General features: G+C 36.7%; 1 protein-coding gene across 13 annotated transcripts in view; it reads right to left on the bottom strand.

Annotated features, from left to right (window-relative positions):
• Zmynd11 (zinc finger MYND-type containing 11) overlaps positions 1-15,451 on the bottom strand; it is an 83,180-nt gene that overhangs the window by 19,815 nt on the left and 47,914 nt on the right. For 9 of the 13 annotated variants that reach the window (XM_051194758.1, XM_051194757.1, XM_051194754.1 and 6 more), the window contains exons 3-4: positions 13,246-13,405; positions 3,411-3,572 (exon numbers count right to left, since the gene is read on the bottom strand). In XM_051194758.1, coding sequence (XP_051050715.1) covers positions 3,411-3,572; positions 13,246-13,405 — 322 coding nt within the window. Of the gene's footprint in view, positions 1-3,410; positions 3,573-3,940; positions 4,105-13,245; positions 13,406-15,451 lie in introns of those variants that run through there. The other 4 variants (XM_051194761.1, XM_051194766.1, XM_051194764.1 and 1 more) reach the window with 2 other exon arrangements.

The following is a 15,451-nucleotide window of genomic DNA, read 5'->3' as shown; positions in this document are numbered from 1 at the left end:
AAAATGTAAACTAGCTTCATGAAGAAATAGAGTCTTCACACGCTGAAAGTGGGCATGATTTCAAACACAACAATGTGAATTGACTAGCTGTCACATTGATAAGAATGGTCAGGTGAGGAGCCTGTGACTTTTCTCTATGGTAAGACGAACAAATAGGATGTCTAGGACACAGCTTACTGGAGATAAGCTGACTGTATCAGTAGTGCATGTAATTCACACACACAAACACATATGTGCAACACAGGAAGTTTGAAGAATATTGACCAACAGAAAAGGAATTCTGTGCATTTGCTTTTCTTGTTTTACTTGAATACTTTACAGCAAAGCTCTAAAAATCATTTTAAAATATTTTCTAAATTAATACATTTACAGGAACAAGAGTATATAACTAGACAGTGAGGGTATTTTTTTCAAAGTAAAATCTAATTAGATAGATATTCAGGGCTACTTTTTAGAAACAACTGGCTGTGTCTGCAAAATAACAGCCTTTGTTTAGAAAGCAACCATTCTAAAGGAATGTTCTTGGCAATATAAGATTCCTAAATTAAACTGCTAAAACCTCTTGACTGAGAAAGGTGCACACAGTCAGCTTGACCTTGCCCTGAGACACAATGTGACTAATGTGACAGCACAGCTGACAGCAGGGAGACAGCCTGTTCTCAGTGGCGCTTTAAAACACCTGGGACCTAAGGCAGAGAAGTCTTCAGATCTCTACCAGGTATTACAAACACGTCTGCTTTAAACGTTCATTTTTGTAGCCATAACTCACTTCTATCTGCTGTTTTTGCCTGACAGGAAATAAGGTTCTTCTGTACAAAATTCTATTTGCATGTGTAATTCTCCAACATTCCATGGACGGAAAGAGAGACTGGAAAGTCAATTCTAATTGGAACCACAATTCTAGAGTTTTAATCTGTGAACCCCAAGCTCTCTTAGTCCAGGAATTTTTTAATCTGGTCAATCATTTGTTAAATATTAAAGATGGTTTTATTACTTGTTTCGTTTTAAAACTAAATTAACCAAAAAGTCTTCCCTCTACACATTTAAATTTCCATTACAACTTTAAGGTTATTATTTCCTTTCATACTAGAAAAGGAACCATTAGCAATTATCTTTTTCTTGAACATAACAATTTAAAACACAGAACAGACCTAACTTATACATGATGATTTCTTTGGAGGTATCAGAATTGAAGGTCAAATTCCCCACATTCAGCCTCAAACACAGACATTCTGAGTCTTGCCAGAGACTAGTTCACAGACTTTGCTATATATATATAATTTAGTTTTTTTGTGTGTGACTTATAGTATCATTTGCATAAGTACAATTATATCCTTGTATCATAAACTCATCCAAACTGAATAAGGAAAAACAAAAGTAAAAAAACCAAAAAACAAAAAACAAATGAGTTGGCCATGCATTTGAGTACATTGACAACGACATATTAAAAAACAAACAACAAAACCTAATCAGAAACCAGCAGAGCAACTGTAGACAAGAAACAGAAATAGATACATTCATACTATTTTCTTCAAAGTATAGTTCCTTTTCTATCTTTTATATGAGTAATGCAAAACCCTCATTGTGATCACTCTGCCTCAAAACTCTCCATGCTTTGGCTTAAATCCCTTACTATCCGTGAAGAATTGAACATTAACTAAAACCCAAGGTGTGGGTGGGTGTCTCCTGCTCCCCTGTGTTTTTACTACTACAGTGCTTTCACTGTTCCATTTTTAGGGGTTAGGTACAAAGGACTGAATCCAGGCTCTCATAGAGGCTAGGAAAGCTGGTCAGGAATCTGCTGTTCAGCTATATATAAAAGGCATCTTTAGTTTTTTGCTTGTTTGCTTGTTTTTGCAGACGGGGCCTCTGATTTTTCTAGTTTGGTCCTGAGCTTACTCCATAGCCTAGGCAGTCCTGAGTAGCTGGGATTAAAGGCCTGTGCCACCAGGCCCAGCTCTTCCTCTTGAGAGATCAAGTTTTTACTTCCTAGAATATAAGATATGTGTTTGCTTTTAAGAGGCATGATCCAAATCCATAAATACAGAACACAAGTGACACCAGCCCCCTCTCAGGGTGGTGACCTGAGGTCACACCTGCACTAAGTTTGTGTGGACATCAGTGCTGTTGAAGATCTACAAGAAATCTACAATCTCAGCTTTGACACTGATTGATTGAGTGAGTGAGTGATCTCACATTTCCCAATACTTCACCATGAAACCAGTTTCTAAAGATACCCTAAGTGTCCTTTGTCTACTTCTTAAGCTAAGTGGGCTCAAGTAATTAAGACCTCTGTTCCCAAAGGAGGACTAGGTAGAGTGGGCTCATTTAATTAAAGTCCTCAGTTTCAAAGCAACAACTAGACGAGATGGGCTCAAGTAATTCAAGGCCTCAGTTACTAAGAATACCTCTGGGTGAAGTGGGCTCACGTAATCAAACCTCGGTTACTAAGGAAACACTGTGCCAAGTGAGCTGAGGTAACCAAGGACTTCGTTACTATGGAGGAATTGGATGGTTCTAGATATTCACTGATCATGCCCAGATGAAATCTTTGATGTTAAAGAGGAGAAAATAGTAAATATAAAATTGAGAAATTCACCACTTAAATTACTAAAAGATTATTTAAGACACACTCTGGTTGTAACTGGGACAATGTGAGATTCCAGCTTAGTAGTCAAGTAATACAAATTATACGACAACAGTGCCTGCAACCAAATAAGGTTATACCATCACCATCAGTGCCCTGTGGAATGTAGTATTTACTCAGCACGCATCACTCATATACAGACACACTACAATCTCACAGCATGCATATTCTTCAGTGAGAAAAATGACTGAAAGTTATTGTGCAAATATGTATTTACCAACCGCACAATGCATTTTACTTTGAGTAATTAGAATTCTTGATGTGCAAATGTCCCATCCTTCCACCCTCCACATAAAATACAAGCAAAAAATAAACTAAGTCATGATGACAGAAACAAAAGCAACTTCCATGGCTATAAGATGGGAAGCTCATCAAGGACATCCCAACACTGTGCCTTTTGCCCATGTGTGTTTTCAGTAGCATCAACTCTGCCACAAATTACAAAATCATTATTGACAAGCAGCTCACATTTTGAAAAGCTATGCTTTAAAGCAGTCACATAATCTAGAAATAAGTGTAAAATGCGAAGAGAAGATACTTTCATGTGATTAAAATTCTGTAAAATGTAAACCCTGACACATGGGGTGTGCTCTGTCTGCACATTTGTGAGTGTTGTGTTCATTTGTCACAGTCGTTTCAGATGATAACCCCCACCCTCCAGGATTTGTCATTCACCTGGCAAGACCACTTGGGGTATCTTGGTGACACTATATTCATAAATTTCAACCCTCTGACCAGCACATGAAAGCTCGTAGGTACTCACCCTGCAAACTGGGCACTGCCAGTGACTACTGCTGTCTCTAAGCCTGAACTCATCAGACAAACACTTGGAATGATACACACGAAAACACAGGTCACATATCAACACCTCTCCAGGCAAATGGCATTCAAAACAATACCAGTCATGAGTTTCTGTTTCCCAGTCCTACAAAAAATACAAAATAATTTCGTATGACATTTTGTCAATATCTTCAATAACTAACAACAAAATTGAAACTAAAGTCCAACAAGTTAGGCATTATAAACAATTTAAGACATTTAATGTGTTAAAACAAGAGAGAAAATACCTAGAAATTTACTTCTTTAAAACATGGATTCTCTCCTATGCAGTATCAATACTCAGAAATACCTTAAGGTGATCTGATAGCAAACAGCTCCAAAGTGAATTATGCCCAGAGCCAATCCCAGGTCTAATATTATCTTTTCATTTAAAATTACAAATTAAGGAATGGTGTCTTTTGTAAGTTGAGTGCCCCACACCAACTGGCAGCTTAATATTTCAAACAGACAAACCTGTGTTTTGTCCTGCTTTTTACAGATTACAAACTGAGTGCTGACATACTGCGGGGACGGGGTGCACAGTCTCGAATGGTGGAGCTCACAGTATTTGATGCTTAACTGAAAATAACAACTAATCAAAATGCCCATGTCCCGACAGGTCGCCAAATATTCAGGGTCTGTTGAATTTAGAAAAATAAATTGAAAATGTGAAACTAAAGGTTTAATCACACTATCTGAAAGAGATTGATTACCACATGAAACAAAAGGAAACAGGCTCATTCATTGATGTGGCTAGTCCTAGCAATCAAAGAACACAAAAAGTTGCACAAGCATTCTTCAACATCTTATCAGTGAGGTCTCTGAACAGCCAGGGCAGGTAGGCCGAGTATAGACAGGAAGACTCAGATTTGCTTTTAGCTTAGAACTCATTCTTTATAGATGTTACTCTTCACTTTTTCTAAAATATACTTCAGAGTAAAGGTTAACTCTTGACCTTCTTTTGGAGCTGTGGAAGACAAATGCACAAAGGGAAAAACCAAGGCTACTTCCAGTGGGATCCTGACATTTCATATTTGGGTTCAGCTATAAACTATTTTTATGTATATCTGTACTCTTTCCAAGGCTGTGTGGCTTCCTCATTTTCTCAGATGCTAATATTAGCCCAGCAAATGGGGTTCAAGTTTGACTAAATAAGCACTGACTACTTCAACCACACTGAATGCCACCATCCACTTATTAATGTTCAAAGTGCATGTCCTCCAACCCCTATCCAGAGGCATGGTGAGGGGAGAGTAGTCAGTTCTGTAGAAATCTAAATGTTCTCGGTTTATGTTTCAATAAGAAATGAATGGTCTTCCCTGACCAGAAAAAATTAGGTAAAATAGGAGCGTTTTTAGTTCCTCACTGCAGCTGTACATACATTCCCTGTGAACTCATCTGATGGAATGATCCTTTTGGATTGTAATCATAAAATACTAATTTTACATAAAACTCAGAAAAAGGCATCTACACTACGGAGTTTGACTGAGGTACACCAAAGACAAGTATGAAAGCCACATTTCAGATAGACAGCTCATACATACATTGTATATTAGCTATTTCATTTTCATATTCAAAATTTTGATGTAAATAAGCGTCAGAATTCTAGTCTATTTTTTTAAAGAACTTATTCTAAGCTTAAAACAAAATATTTTATTCTCATGACTATTTAGACATATACATTAATGATTTATATATAATGACTAATAATAGAAACTGCCATCCTTCATGATTTAATTTTTTATTTTAATCCATCTTCACATGATGAGTCAAATGGTGGTTACTGGGATGGCCACAAGGGCAGGAAGAACACAGTCCCAGTCTTTCCACTTCACCGCCTTCCTCCTTCTACTGCACGATTTTTACCTACTTAAGAAATAGGCACTAAAATGTATCTGTCTCTGTTGAGGTGCCTAGAGCTACACTTTGAAAAATAATTGCAGGAATGCAACCGTAACTTAAATGAAGCAATGTGCAGAAACTTTTATTTTTTTTAACTACTTTCTTTTTTCTTTTATAAGACAGGACCTCACTAGCAGGCCAGGAACTCACTGTGTAGGCCAGTCTGGCCTGGCACCCACAAAGATCTGCCCCTCAAGTGCTGGAACTCCAGGCATGCACCCACACACCTGGCTTGGGTATGTTTTTCATATGGACATCACTAATCCCATCATCACATGGGTTAAAGAAGACAGTGCTTCTTGTTATTTTAATCATGGCAAGAGCCATTCATAACACACAAAATACACAGAAGTCACTGACTCAAAATCTATTAAATGGTCATGTGGACTGTGGCCAAGCTGCCTTTAGTTTCTCTTTAGTAAACAGCAGTCATTTAAACAGCAAGGCTGACACACATCTGCCACATACACTAATAAGTTGAGTTTACATTTGCACCAGAAGTCATCAGCTGTTCTGGAGACAGCCTAGTTAGCAGTGTGTGTAAAATGGCACTTCAGAACAAGAATGCTTTTAAAGAGCAAGTCCACTAACACAAAGTTCAAAGCTGGAAGCAGTAAATTATAGTACAGTTTTCACAAACAAGCCTAGTAAGAGTTAACTGAGCTAACCTAAACAAGATAGAACTCTATTACAAAAAAAAAAAAAAAAAAAAAAAAAAAAAAAATCAGACTTAAAGTAAAATAACAGCACAAAATTAGTTCACCTTGTCTGGGGCTGCTGTCCTGGAGAAAGGCTGCGTACTGTAGGCCTTTCAAGATAAAAACAAGATAATCTTGGTCTCTCTACCATAATTTTGCTCATATCAGGTAATACACAGGGCTAAAGGGATTTCATACATGGCTTATTACTTGAAGTACAACCCATACTATTTGGCAGACAATGTTAACAGAAAAGGCTATTATTAATAAGCTCATTATTAATGAAAAGATAGTGGCATTCTACTCTTGGGGAATTTATGTACCATGAAATATACAGTCTTGTCAGGAAACATCTTACTAGCAAATAACATCTGTGCCACCCATACCTGTACAACACCACAAATCATGTCTGATTGGTCTGAAACTGGATTACACTGAACTTTTTAAACAATCAGAATAAAGAATCTCAGAGTGGTAAACTCTACTTCACCAAGGCATTAAATTTATACTGCTGCCCTCAGATCCTCGGAGCAAAAAATTCCAGCCTGATACACTGCTTAGGGGAAACTGGAGCCAAACTGGTTCAAATCCTAACCTTGACACTAATGGCTGTATGGTCTTGGGCAGAATACTTAGCTCCTCTGTCTGTAAAATAAACAGAATGGCAGTGCCTAGTTTCCGGTGTCTTGATAAGAATCAAATGAGCTCATATGTACATAAGTGCACAAAAGAGTGTCTGGCACAGCCTGAGCACTCAGGAGATGTTAGCCAGTGTTATTATCTATGTATTGCACAAAACAGGAACCAAGCCACAGATGAATAACATGCTTCTAATAACATGAGTGCATTTCTCTCCAAGCATTTTAGAATTCATTATCATATCTGATTTTCACAACATTTCTCTGAGCAAGGTAAAACAGATTCAGGGATAAAAAGGAAGCTCAGAAAGATGTTTGGCTATGTACCAAGGGAGGTGTTTGAAGCACTGTTGGAAAAGGGGTATTCCAAATTCTGATCAAGGCTCTTCAATAATTGAAGCACAATTTTAACTTTTTAATTGGCTGTGTGTTCATGAGCAGACACACTACAAAGCATGTATATGACAGTGTGCTTTAATGCAGATACACTGTAAAGTGAGTTCTCTACCTTTCTAAATTTAATTTAATTCTGCTAACAATTCATTTAATTATTTACATGGGAGGATATGATGGCTACATATTTTTAGTGGTTTTAAATATTGAAAATAAATTACAATATTGCCCAGTGAATTCAGAATTCAGAGAAGGAGAAAGGGCCAAACAGCAGGAACTCATGCACACAATCCACCAACACATTATGAGCAAATAGAGACTCTTGGCAGTCACTTCTCAGTAAATCACAGTGTAAAATCACACAGAACTCTAGTGTAACTGGTTTCTAGTTAACATACAATCATCAGCATTTACTGACTAGTTAGTAAATAAAGGATTATTTACTTCTTTAAGGTTGGGAATAAATATTCAAAGAAAAAATGTACACACATACATAAATACATAAATTACAAAAACATTTCAATTTTTAACCACCAACAGCATCAAAGGTACATTGAAATTTGTGTTTAAAGGTATTTAAAACAATGAACTAGACGGGCAGTGGTGGTATGCGCCTTTAACCCAGCACTCAGGAGGCAGAAGCAGATGAATCTCCGTGAGTTCAGAGGCCAGCCTGGTCTACAGAGCAAGTTTCAGGACAACCAAAAAGGCTTACACAGAGAAACCCCGTCTCGAAAAACAAAACAAGGAATGTGTCAAATATAAACTATAACAGAAAAGGGAAAAAATTTAAATTGCTTTAGAAAAAACTAATTCTTAAAATTCACATGCTACATGTATTCAGTGTACTGGAATGTCCATTTCAGCATGACTTCTGAGCCTCTCAACATGTTTCCTCAAGAATGAAACAGGGGAAGGCCCTCTTGCTGTGGCTTCAAGGAATGAGACCATCAATTCTAATCCAATGTTTTACCTAAGACTTGTGAACTTAGCTAAATTTCAAGATAAATAGAAATCATCACTTCTGGGGGGGTGGCATTTGAGTTGGAAATAGAAGACGACAGCACTCCCTCCAGGTATCAATCTTGTCCCATTGAGGTTTGGGATTTCAGCCCATTCATTGCTAACATAATATGCTCCTCTCTTTAGGAAACCACAAAACACATACTTCCTTAATTATGCTTTAAAAAAAAAAAGTATAAAAAATACAGAGAGAAAAAAATGTAGAATGCCCCTTTTTACTTAGAACGATGTTCTCAGGCCTAGGAGCAGCCTGAAGTCCTGATATTAGGGATGATTCACTTGGAAATGCTCAGAGTGAAAAATCTAGTCATACCTGCAATTAGTCTGAACTCAGAGCAAAACAGGGATTCTACATGAAACTGCAATCAAAGCTTTCAGTAGATTTCCTATTCCTATACTGACATGAACTATGAAAGAAATGAGGTCATGAGTCCAAATTCAGCAGGTCTATAAACAGAAAAAGTAATTTTACAAGTAACATCATTTTTATAACAGACTTTTAAGCCATATTCAATACTGGCAACCAAAATCTTTACTGTCAGATCAAAATCACAAATAAAAGTGCAGCCTTGTCCTGGGAACTGTCAATAATGTTGGAAATCATTAAATAGTTCACAATAATCACCTGGTTTCAAGATACATATTGTAAATATTTTATCTGTAAATGATCCAAAACTCAGAATTACCTGCTTCCTACATTAAAAGAAGTGGAAACACCTTCCTATCCTTGGTGAGCACTTTATAAGCCAAAAGCCTAATGTGTAGACCATTAACTGACATTGATCACAAAGTAAACCCTAAACTTCAGTCCTCTAGCAAGTGCTAAAACTTGAAATATAGTTTTCAGAATTTAAGAATATAGAGAATGAAATACTAGAAATATGTATTAAATATATGGCTTCCCATCATGTGTACTTTAGAGTAAGCAGATGATGAAGCATTCTATGAACATGAGCATGTACGCATGTATGTATAGCATGCACACATTCAAGCATGTGTGTGTGTGCACGTGTATATATGCATTCATTAATTATGTTGCAAAACTGGGCCAGTCTTGCAAGAGTGCCAAAAAAGCACTCTGCTAGCTTTAAAAACTTAGAAAATGTATTGATAAAACAAAGTATTAAACTTCAGATAGCAAAAAGGTACTCTGTATCCTCTCACCAGAACTTTACAAGCTAAGAAAACCATGTTTAGGAACTATTTGGACCCTATCAGTTAGTGTTATTGTTATTACTAGTCTAGGATGACCACAAAAATACCCGAGTACGGTGTGTATGTCATTTAGAAAACAGATTGGTATGTATAATTACTTATTGATTATTGTGTAAGCAGGCCATCTAGAAAAAGGAGTAGTCTTGTGAATGGTTGCTGTTTTTTCCACTATCTCATATATACATATAAGAATCACCATAAAGATGTTTAGACACTAAACAGTTTTACCATAGTTTCTCCACAGAATTGGCATTTACACAGAGGCCGCTAATTAAATATGCTATCACTGTTGGAAAATGTCTGACAATATTTCTGGGCTAGAAGGAGGAATTTTAATAATACAGGGGCCTCTGCCTTTGTATTATAATATACTGGCTTCCTCAAAGACAGATATAGTCTCACAGAACAGTGAGTTTTAGGACATGGTTGCTGTACTTAATAAAAATAATGACCCAGAGATGCATGTATTCTGATCGCTTCAAGTTCTAAAATTAAGCATTAGAGAAAAAGAGGTAGTAGGAGTGTATTAACAATGTAATACCAACAAACTGACTTTTAAGCCCCTTTTACCATAGTTGTGTGGGAGAAAGGAGAACTATACTCATTGGCTTCTCTTTCTCCACACATTGATGGGAGTGAATACAAGCATTGTCCAACCACTACATCATAAAGTAACTCTGGAGATGAAGCCTGTGTGACTCCAAAAGAACCCTGTTTACTCATTTCTGATAGTACAGCTTCTCTCAAGAGGCACAAGAGCATCATCACCTATTCATAAATAACAGAACCTTCTTCCTAACGCTCATCACAACCCTGAATGAAGTATTCAACATACATACTAAATTCTAAAACTCAAGTTTCTAGAGCACCAAAGCAATTGAAGTCACAAAGTGGTGAAACTACAAAGTCCAAATTGTTTGTGTGCAGAGCTCTGGCCCACAGAACTTCCTTCCATCAGCCCTTCTTGAGATACTCTTGTTATTCAGGAGAGGACCTTTGAATAACAGTGTCTATGGTGTGAGGGCATTTACTAACTTGTCAGTTCACAGGTTAGACATGCCTCCTGCACAGATGACAGACTCAATAAAAATACACAAAGCCTGGGCAATGCAGAATCTTCTTTTGTGCTGCAGGTGAGATGGTTAATCACATGAGTTTGTGGATGTTATAGGGCATGAGGACACTCACTACGAGTCAAGTGGTGTATCAACCCAGGTAGTGAGATCCTAATTTAGTCAGTTAGCTTCATTATTTTATACCTTCAACAAGATCTACTTTTTCAAGGGCAAGCTCTTCATGGGATTTATATTGGAGAATACTGGTTACAAAGTAGTATAAAGAAGACTGCTTATATGGCTAGTAAAAAATTGACACTTTTACTATACTGTCTACAGACACTTATTTTAATCATTTTAATGTTTTAATTTGTGAGTAATAACCATAACTTTATAGGATAGAGTGTGATGCTCTGGTGTGTGTGTGTGTGTGTGTGTGTGTGTGTGTGTGTGTGTAGTGGAATGACCAAATCAGGATAATTACCACATGCATTTAAAGCCTATTCTTTTAGCTGTTTTGAAATAGATATAACATTATTATTAACTCTATTACTTTTCTGCACAAGAGATCATTACTAAGCATACTTATTTACTGGTCAAAACACTTGGCTTTAAGTGTATTTGTGTAGGCTATTTCATGGACATATTTTCATTCAGTCCTTGTAGTCTGAGTGAGAAAGGCCACCACAGGCTCATATATTTGCATGTTTGGTTCCCAGTTGGTAAACTGTTTAGGAAGTATAGGAAGGTGTGGCCTTGTTTGAGGTATGTCACTTGGGGGTGGGCTCTGAGGTTTCACAAGTCCCCATCAGGCCCAGTTTCTCTCTCTGTCTGCCTGCCTGTGGGTCAGGATGTAAGCACTCAGCCCTTTGTCTGCCTATCACCATGGCTCCCTGCCACAATAATAATGGACTAATTCTCTGAAACTGTAAACAAGTCCCCAGTTAAATATTTTCTTTTATAAGAACTGTCTTGCTTATGGTGTCTCTTCACAGTAATAGAACAGTATCTAAGAATCTTTGATTAAATAAAATAAATATTAATATGCCCACATTACAGCTGAGAACTGAATCCATGTAAGTTTAAATAATTCCAGACATGTAGGCATGAAATGCTTAAGATGGACATTATCTCATTCCATATACTACTTTATCCTTGAGTCTTTATAGGTACATATTTTATAACCTAAACATAAGTTTGACATATTCAGTTACATCACATATGCAAATTTGGTATAAAACTGCTGTGACTAAGAACTAATTAGCATTAAACTTGTATAATTGCTGTCTAATATACTTTAAGATTTCATTTAGTAAAAAGAGAAGAAAAGAAGACTACAAGTATGCACAAAAAAACATAAAAGTAAAAAGAAATAGAAAACCTAATGCTATGAGAAACATATAATAAGCTAATTTACTGCTTGATGAATTAAAGACATTTCAGTCTGAGGAAGAACAAAGCGCATTTAAAAAAAAAAATCACAAATCTTAAAGGAGAAAACAAACCATGTATTCTAAGAAATATATACACATGACCCACAATTCTAAGTCCTGATGTAAGCTCAGTTATCAGTTACATTCCCATCCTCACATTCTCTGTGTGACTTCCGAAGCTCTAAGTGTCCCAGTGCCTGGGACAGTATATACCCTCTTGCCTAGACTGTCCTAAGTCACTCACACTGGCCCTCAGTGCTCCATCTTATTACTGCAACAGCAAAGCTTCCAGCTGCAGCAAGGACTTGCAAGGAAGCTGCTCTGCTGGCAAGTCACATTTCTTCTCAGAAATATTTCCGGTGAACAAACTAAATTAAATTGATACAAGTAATGTTTTTTGGCCCCATGTTTTCTGATGTTTTGGCATAAAAAAAAAAAAATGACAAAACTGTTAGGCACGAACAACTTCCTACATTTAGAATTAGCAGAGGCGCTTGGTTTTGGTTCTTCAGCTTCCCTAAATCCATGGGCTTGTCTGCCACGTCACCAGAAAAATGAAATGAAAAAGCAAAAGCTTTCAGAAGTTTTCCCACAATGAATCAATTTTTAAGATTTTATGAGATTTTCAAAATTTTAGATTTTAAATTAATTATTAAATTGGCCAAACATACATTTGAAACCTATTATCTTAAAAGACTTTTATTATAATAACATTTTCTAATGTGTTGGTTAAAATATAAAAAAAAGTATGATGGGGAGATAGAAATGCCACACCTGAAAGCAATCTTTGTGCAAGAATTTAGTGCTTCTCTATCTGCCTGTCATCATAAAGCCATGTCCTGAAAAGGACTCAGTTGTACAAATCACCCTCCCCTCCCCCCAAGAGGCGCAGCTGGAGCAAAAGGAAGGTACAGGAAGAAGGAACTTTCTATCCGTCCACACTGACTTATGCTCAAGGCCTACCCGAAGCCTGCCAGTAGTCACTGGTCAGTGTGGACCATGGCCAGTCATGTGTTGTACATGAGAACTCTGTAGAAAGTCCAGCTCAGACTTAATCCCATCCAAGTGAGCTATCCTAAACAGGCAATGTGTCCTTTCCATCTGTCAAGTCAGTATAAACACTGTCCTGCACTAAAGCAGTTTTCAAAACTAGTATTAGTTCAAGAAAGCACCGGAAGTACCATGATTCATATGTACATTTAGTTTTATTTTTTTAGATGCAAGATAATAGACAGAATGGCAAGAATTTTGTAAAAGTTTTCTCCTAAGGAATCACAAGGATGCTATCAATATAGAGCCATAATGTAAATAAAAATGCTAAAAATGCTTACCTTTCTGACAATGAATTTCTATAGGTTATATTAACATTAAAAAACCCCCAAAAGTCCAAATTTCTGAATCCATCAGATAAAATATACTTACAATCTCATCTCCTGGTAACCAATATCCTTCTTGCTCAATACCAGCTTTGGAGCCTTTGCAGCCCACTGTTAGAGTTTCGACAATAAGACCATCTTTCACAGCTAAGCTCAGCTGACGGGTGGTCTCTTTGGGATGCATGCCGTGGACGCGGGACATATACCTGAACACAGAGGAAACACAAAGTTATACATTTCTCAGTCACGCCAACTAAAAAGGAGTAAAAACAAGAAAAGGAAGGGTCATTTGTTCCTCTTTTATTAGCACTTATATTTATGGAAGGAACAAGGGAAAGGAAGTAGGGAAGAATGGGCGAAAGGGGGTGAAAGGGAAGAAGGAAAAGAAGGGAGGGAAAGAAGGACATGAAAGTGTCCAAGCACTCAACTCTATGACGCTATTTTCCCCCCAAAGAAAATGATGGATTGGCAAAGGTATTTCCAAGCTCTTCAAAGATTGTTACCAACACAAAATTTCCTTCCAAAGTGTCCCAATGTAAACCAAAGGCTTATCACTCCATAAAGTACTTGTGACTAGAGTTCTTTAGGTTGCAACATTTTAACATTTCATTTTAAAGACATTTTCCAATGTTCTGAATTAGGCCACATTTTAAACATTTTTTAAAGACATAAAACATTTTTTTTTAAGCATAGTATATATTTTTTTTAAAGCTCAAACAATTATAAACTAAAGGAACTAAAGGAAAAGATCCAATCAGCTTCACCCCAGATGGGGCAGCCTAACAACACACAGTCCTTTTAGACAGGCTTTCTAAGCAGCACATGACATTATTTTCAGCCTGTATGTTTGGAGCAACAGTATTTAAAAGAGTCCCAATGGACAAATACAAATCCCTGGGTACACTTGGGTCAAACAAGCAATTAATTTTTTCATTACTCCCTTTACTCTGCAGACTCTAAAGACAGACTCTCATAATCCTCCATCAAAGACTTTAGAATACTTTTAATACTTTTAAAAGTACTTGTACTCAGAACTCAGGAAATTGCACCAATGAGTGTGTGAGAGACTGTGAATGGTTGCTAAGAACATGGACACATGTTGTCACCAAGAAGGCAATGTACACACTAGTGGATTTACATATTTATGGTATTTTAAAAATAAAAAGTAAATAAGTGAAACATTATAACCCTCCTCTGAACCACAGAAAACAATAGTAAATCCTGTGTTCACCAGCTACACTTACTCTAGCATTTTTCTACTTGTTTATGTCCATCTCTACTTCACTTAGTTTAATCTTTATTACTGGTTTTATTTCAGACAAAACACCATATATTTCTTCTATTTTTATTCATTAGAAGAAGAAAACCAACAGAAAATGTCAATATTTTTCTTCCCTATACTAGTAGTCTCCAAAGAGCCCTTGGCCAATCTAGATAAAACAGAGTGCATGGGGACGCTTGCTTGTAATCCCAGCACTCCGGCAGCATCAGGAGTTTGAAGTCAAGGGCAAGTTGTAATACAACGCCTCCATAGCAAGTTTAAGGCTAGCCTAGGTACAAAGACTCTGCCTCAAAACAACAAAAAATCAAATTATGAGACAATCAGAATGGCCTCAGACTCTTCCCATGAATATCCCATGTAAGAAAAGAAAGTAATACATCATAATAAATAAGAGAAAATAAAACAGGACAGAAGGAATTTTATCAATTTTGAAAATGAAAAGAAAAAAAAAGACAGCTTTTAAGGACCTTGTTGATTCAAAAGATGGATTTTTGTCCTTTTTCTGGAGAAAGTCCAGATGAGACCAGCAGAAGGGGTTGTGCCACACCCCGCATTCAGCATGGGGAAGATGGTGACTTTCTGTTTAGGAGACAGCTCACTTTTACAGACTTCCTCTTTCTGTCATAAATTAACTGAAGGACTAAGACAGAAACATGGAGATTTTGATTAGAGAACAGAACAGAACATTAATTCTGACAATGGAGATGCTGTAATTAACAAATAGGAATGTGTCAGGGAGGAAATGAAGGCCATGCATACTTATTCTGCCACATTCTCAATCAACAGCTTTTAAAAACTACCTCAGAGGTTATTTAAATTTATAAATAACTTCGAACAAAAAAGTTTCTAATTATCTCAATACACCATATATATTGAAATACATAAACAAAAAAAATCAATTAAAATGGAAAGCACATCAAATGTGACAATATGAAAAACAAGGAGAAAAACTGAAAATGAATGTGCAAAG

The sequence above is a fragment of the Phodopus roborovskii genome, unplaced genomic scaffold (assembly GCF_943737965.1).
Source record: "Phodopus roborovskii unplaced genomic scaffold, PHOROB, whole genome shotgun sequence".
NCBI lineage: Eukaryota > Metazoa > Chordata > Mammalia > Rodentia > Cricetidae > Phodopus > Phodopus roborovskii.
The sequence above is the reverse complement of the archived record's forward strand: the minus strand, read 5'-3'. Positions and strand labels throughout refer to the sequence as shown.